Raw genomic sequence first — 5306 nt, 5'->3', positions numbered from 1 at the left:
CCCCGTACAGCGTAACCGAATTAGATTCAAAAGCGGCTAGAACCGCCCGTTTGGTTGGTGCGTCACTTTCATCATATTAATTGGAATGACGGAGGGATCCCTTTTGACGAAGATATCGTCCGCGCTCTCTGTAAACCCTTCGCTACTGTATATACTACGGGGTTAGAAAAAGTTAGATTTTTGTCTCGTTTTCACGATAACGTAGTTGATAGGAATATTGTAGATAGTAAGGAGGCTATTGTTTCCGATGCTCAATGTATTTTAACCTCAACATAATAGTGACTGTACATATGCTTGTGCTTTAAAAAAGGCTCTAGGGCGGGGTGATTGAGTGGCAAGCCCATAAGGCTGGCGTAAAACCTGTAAGTCCTGGGGTTTTCAACTGCTCTTACGGCAGGCCTAAACTCCGTAAGTCCGGGGGCGGTTGTGTGTGTGTGTTTGTATACCTCTATGGCAGGCCTAACCTCCGTAAGTCCAGGGGTATGAGCCTCGCTCTAGTTGCTAAAAAAGATATGTAAAAAAAAATATACTAAAAAAACAAAATGTTCCTTTGCGAGTGTTTTACGGGTTGCATTGAAAGGGTTCTCCGAGTAAAGCGGCTTGTTACACTAGCAAGGATTACAAAAAAAAAAACAAAAGTTGTAAAATAAAAAAAATATGTTGGGAGGTAGCAAGTTTGTTATGGAGTGGCTACCACCGTAAAGAGCGATGGTTGGGGCTCTTTACACACACGTGGATAGGCCTACTGGGGAAGGAGCCACGTAAAATATCTCCTAACGCGCCGGGACCCTACCCCTTGGGTGGTGTGGAAACTTGGGTCACGTTGCAACAAGGACAAACGCACGTGTGGTGGGGGGTACGCTGCGCTTGCATATAAGCGACTGCTGCGAATGTATCCAGCATTGTGCAATCATGTACAGTTGCAGGCACCTTGTGTTGGCGTTATCCGTGGGAGTTATGACTGTGTCTACGGCCTTGATAGCGATTCTCTGCCGAGCACGCCTGCCTCCCGGAGTCGGCTACACTCGCTTGATGCTGATACTGGTGGGCCTTCTTGTCGTTGCAGCACCCCTCGTTGCTGGTGACGACGACGGACCGCCTCCGCGGAAAGCCCCTCGATTGGTGGTAATGTTATTATTACTATTATAGAATTAATAATTAGATTCCGTTTTTCCGATTGGGTACAATTTGTTTTTGTTTTTTGAAGGGCAACGACGATGACCCCCGGCCCGATCCCCACCCCGAGGTCCAGGACTCCCCATTGTCGCCTGACCCTGATGACAGTGTGGAGGTACGTGTGCGCTTGTGTTGGTTTTGTGTTGGTTTTGTGTTTGTATGCGTGTTTGTTTGCGTTACGGGCTGAATTGTTTTTTCTTTCCAGGAGTATGACTCGGATGCCACCGTGGAGAACCTGATACCCGGTGTAAGTACAATTGGCTTCCTTGTTTTGTCCGTCTCGTGTTTTTTGCTATTTTCCTACGGTTTGTTTTTTTTGCAGTCTCCTGCCCGTGGGCTTTTGGACCGAGGCCAAGGCAGAGGCCTCTCAATGACACAGCGGTTGAGGACCTTCTGCTGGGACCCTGGGAAGTGTTGGAGGCTGCCATCACGGGTATGCCTCTACCACCGTCTCCATCACCGCCCCGGGCCGCAGCCCGCAGGCTCCCTCTCCAGACGATGCCGCTTCCTCAGCCGCGGCGACTTCCGAGGATAAGTATCGCCCCGGCCCAGGCCCCCTCGACGTCCCGGTCCTCTGGTAAGTCCAATGTAGCGACCGTCGCCCCGGCCCTCTCGACGTCCCGGTCCTCTGCTGGGCCCAATGTCGACTCGACCCAACCCTCTACCTCAACGGGTCGAACCGGCGCTTGTAGAAGGGTAAGTGTCCACCGGTAGTAGTGGTAGTAGTAGTAGTAAGTAGTATTAGTAGTAGTAAGTAGTATTAGTAGTAGTGGTGATACCTTACTTGCTTTTCAGCCTCCTACAGCTGCATCAGGAGTAGATGTGGCACGGCAGAGGTTACGGGAACTGGTGCTGGACCATTTCCTTCAAGTATTTGTTTCGCCGGCGCACGCTCCCGTGGCGTGCACTGTGGGGGCGTTGGTTGCGATGTCCACCCTGAGGGCCGAGCTCAGGGATATGCTCTGGCTCGTCGACCATCTTCTCGACGAGACGCCCCGTGACCAGAGTCTCGTGATAGCGTACGCGCTTTGGAGGGAAGTGCGCTCGTCGTTGGAGGGTCTGCTCATCGGCATCGGCGAGAGCATGGAGTCGGCGGCCTCGAGGGATCCCTACGACATCGACCCTGAGGAACCGGAACCGTCGCCCCCGGCTAGGCACGTTCGCTGCTGTGTCTGTATGGACAGATTGCCGACGGTAGGGTTGAGGCCTTGTGGACACACTCTGTGCCCACAATGTGCCCATAGGCTCTTACGTTGTCCAATCTGTCGGGTGATCATCCACGGGAGGATGCCATTGTTTTTTTCTTAAAATTTTTAAAATAAACAAGTTTTTTTTCTATGTAAGTATTTGATTTTTCAAAGTTCCCGCCACTTTTTTTGAGGTTAGGGATTTTTTCCCGCGCGTGAGGGATTTTTCCCGCATTTGAGGGATTTTTCCCGTGGGGGCGGGGCTTAGCCGCCATCTTGGATCACGTGACCTGCTCTCGACCAATCAGAGCGCGGGGCTATCCTCCGGCTAACTCTACTTATGAATGGAACATTTTCCACCATCTTGTGCAGTACCCTTGAATGTCCTTTTAATAACAATGATGTCTATTACTCGATCGCGGCACTTTAGCTCAACTCTAATACTGTGTAATTAGTTTAATTAAGTATTTGATTAAAGCAAGCAATTATAATATTAAGAAAGTAATTTATTCCGTCTTAATTCATCGTAGTTTTGGTTTTTCAAAGTGATTATAAGTTCGTAGTGTAATGATGTGTTATTTTTTAAATCACGAAAAGCTATTTTTGTGATCGGAAATTACCAAGTAGTTTGTAAGTACTTGATACGTAAATGGCAATGCAAACTTGGCAATGCCTCCCTTTCATGCATGGCGACACGAACTACATGAATGCATCACCAGGAATGTTGATGGGGATGCATAATGCCTTATCTACTACTGTAGGACTCGCCTCAAATATGTGTCGCCAAGACCCTATTAATTGCCACACCCACCTCACTTTGATCCTCAGATGACTCCATGACTGTATTCCTAACCTCCCAATTAAGGACGCTGGGCGCCATAGTAGAGACTGATAGGCGAACCCTGAAAATATTAGGAATCAACACAACCTCATCTAAAACTTTTTTTTTTCGCAAATGGGTATGGAGAGTTTACATCCTGGTATCAAGATGGAGGTTTTATAGCCCAATATGGGGTAGAGACTTCCACTTTGCGTCCGCAGGGGAAGAATCCGATGGATGACTTTTATCCAATAGCAAAAGGCACCCCAGTATCACAACAGAGATTAGAAATTAATCCATTTGGAGCTGAAGCCAAGATAACCCTGGGAACTAACTACGACTAAATAAGAATGTTGTTTGAAGCTTTAAGAGCATTTTCTGTATGAGATTTATGTATTTTTTTCAAATAGTAAATGTAACATTAATGGATCCAATCAAGTATTTTTTAACATAATAAACCTTAAGAGTATTCTCATTTTCAGCTTCACTACCATTTAAGGTATTTAAAATAAGTTTTAAAAATCAGATTTTTGTCTAATTTAATTGATTGTAATCTTATTGTTGCTTCTCAATGGACAAACACGTTCCTCGATTTCTTTATTCTATGTGAGTTGTTTTATATTTCATTTCTAGACTATGAAGCCAATAAGACGCAGGAGGATTAATTTTAATCCAGGATTAGAAATGCTTCAAATCCGGGAAATTGTCCGTCTTCGGAATGTCCAGCAATGACAGAATAGAAATGAACTTGAAATGAATCGGACATCACAGATCTGTGTAGCGCGTCACTCTGATAATAATACAATTTTGAATCGATCCGCTTCCAGATTTCGACCATGTGCAGCGGTGTATTCAATTTTTATTACGTCATTATATTACATTTTCAAACTGATATACATGATCAATGTTAAAATTTAATTGGTCACAAGGTGGTAAGCGTCTATTCTTTATATACTTACGTGGGTTGACAATTTTTGCAATGACTTTACAGTAACACTAATTAGAAGTAAAAAAAATAGTACTACATCTACAATCTCAGAGGAAGTGACTGGTACAGGATATTTAAAATTTACGGTATTTTATATGTGTATATGTGTTTTAAAAGATCTTGGCACAATAGCCATACAACTGCAAGTTACTCTATATTCTTAATACTGAAATCATTATTGTTCTAAAAAATAACAACTATACAATTGAAATTATCGAAACTCAATATATCATATAATTTAAAGATATAATATGCGAATTGATTTCTAATAGGCTTTTCCGGTGGCAAGTGTGCTGATGGGCAGGAAGACGGAACTTCTCTACAGTAGAGTATTTGCCTTCTTGAAGGAAGTTCTGCCTGACTGGTATCCCTCAGTAATAACTTGCGACTTCGAAAAGGCATTGACAATCGCCTTAAGAAGAGCATGGCCAGAAAGTCGAGTAGCCGGATGCTGGTTTCACTCGGCAAATGTAAGTTTTTAATTTTATAACATTTATACATCAATATGTATGGCAACTGTTTACTATATATAATTTAATAATAACTGTAAGTGTAACAATAACAAACATTATATTGGTTTATAACATCATAAATGTATGTCCTCAATGTCATAACAAAAAAAAACAAAATTGAAACGAGACGTATTCTCTACTAATACCTTAGTATTATAAGGGAAAATAAATTCAAATATAAATTAAATATCCAGATGCAGATGAAAAAGTAGTAGGGGAAAGCGGGGCAAGTTGATACGTGGGCAAGTTGATACGGGGGCAAGTTGATACAGTGCGGGGAAAAATCTTTTAGGCGTAATAAGTGTGAAGTGCAAACAAAATGTAAGTTAAGAAAATCTTGTATTTAATTTTAGGAACGTAGTATTATATATCAGGGTTCATTAATCATATTAACACGTCTCATTTACAATTGACGTAAAATATTCAACGCACAATGTCCACCCACGTTGTAGCCAGCGAGGACAGAATAAGATAGAGTGGCTGTGTATATTACGCGCGGTGAGCCGACTGCTGGCGGGTAGATGGACCAAGATGGCGGCCCTAGAGTGGTGAGTCACCCTACTGCCGCGCGTCACAAGCACGTTGTAACACATCTCCGCTAGCAGTATCAAGCTGACAGCGTT

General features: G+C 43.6%; 1 protein-coding gene across 1 annotated transcript; it reads left to right on the top strand.

Moving 5' to 3' along the window:
- Positions 1-752: 752 nt before the first annotated feature.
- Positions 753-2511, top strand: LOC124370621. Its single transcript, XM_046828910.1, has 5 exons — positions 753-1125; positions 1208-1291; positions 1382-1508; positions 1556-1872; positions 1972-2511. The coding sequence occupies exons 1-5, from the start codon at positions 913-915 to the stop codon at positions 2482-2484; spliced, it is 1254 nt and encodes a 417-aa protein (XP_046684866.1). The 5' UTR covers positions 753-912; the 3' UTR covers positions 2485-2511.
- Positions 2512-5306: the final 2795 nt, after the last annotated feature.

Source organism: Homalodisca vitripennis, unplaced genomic scaffold (genome assembly GCF_021130785.1).
Source record: "Homalodisca vitripennis isolate AUS2020 unplaced genomic scaffold, UT_GWSS_2.1 ScUCBcl_342;HRSCAF=2129, whole genome shotgun sequence".
Classification (NCBI taxonomy): Eukaryota; Metazoa; Arthropoda; class Insecta; order Hemiptera; family Cicadellidae; genus Homalodisca; species Homalodisca vitripennis.
This window is presented reverse-complemented; position numbering and strand designations above follow the sequence as displayed.

Coding starts and splice junctions, on each gene's coding strand:
- LOC124370621 (XM_046828910.1), top strand. CDS start 913: ATGTACAGTTGCAGGCACCTTGTGTTGGCGTTATCCGTGGGAGTTATG. Junction 1,126..1,207: donor GGAAAGCCCCTCGATTGGTG/GTAATGTTATTA, acceptor TGTTTTTTGAAG/GGCAACGACGATGACCCCCG. Junction 1,292..1,381: donor ACCCTGATGACAGTGTGGAG/GTACGTGTGCGC, acceptor TTTTCTTTCCAG/GAGTATGACTCGGATGCCAC.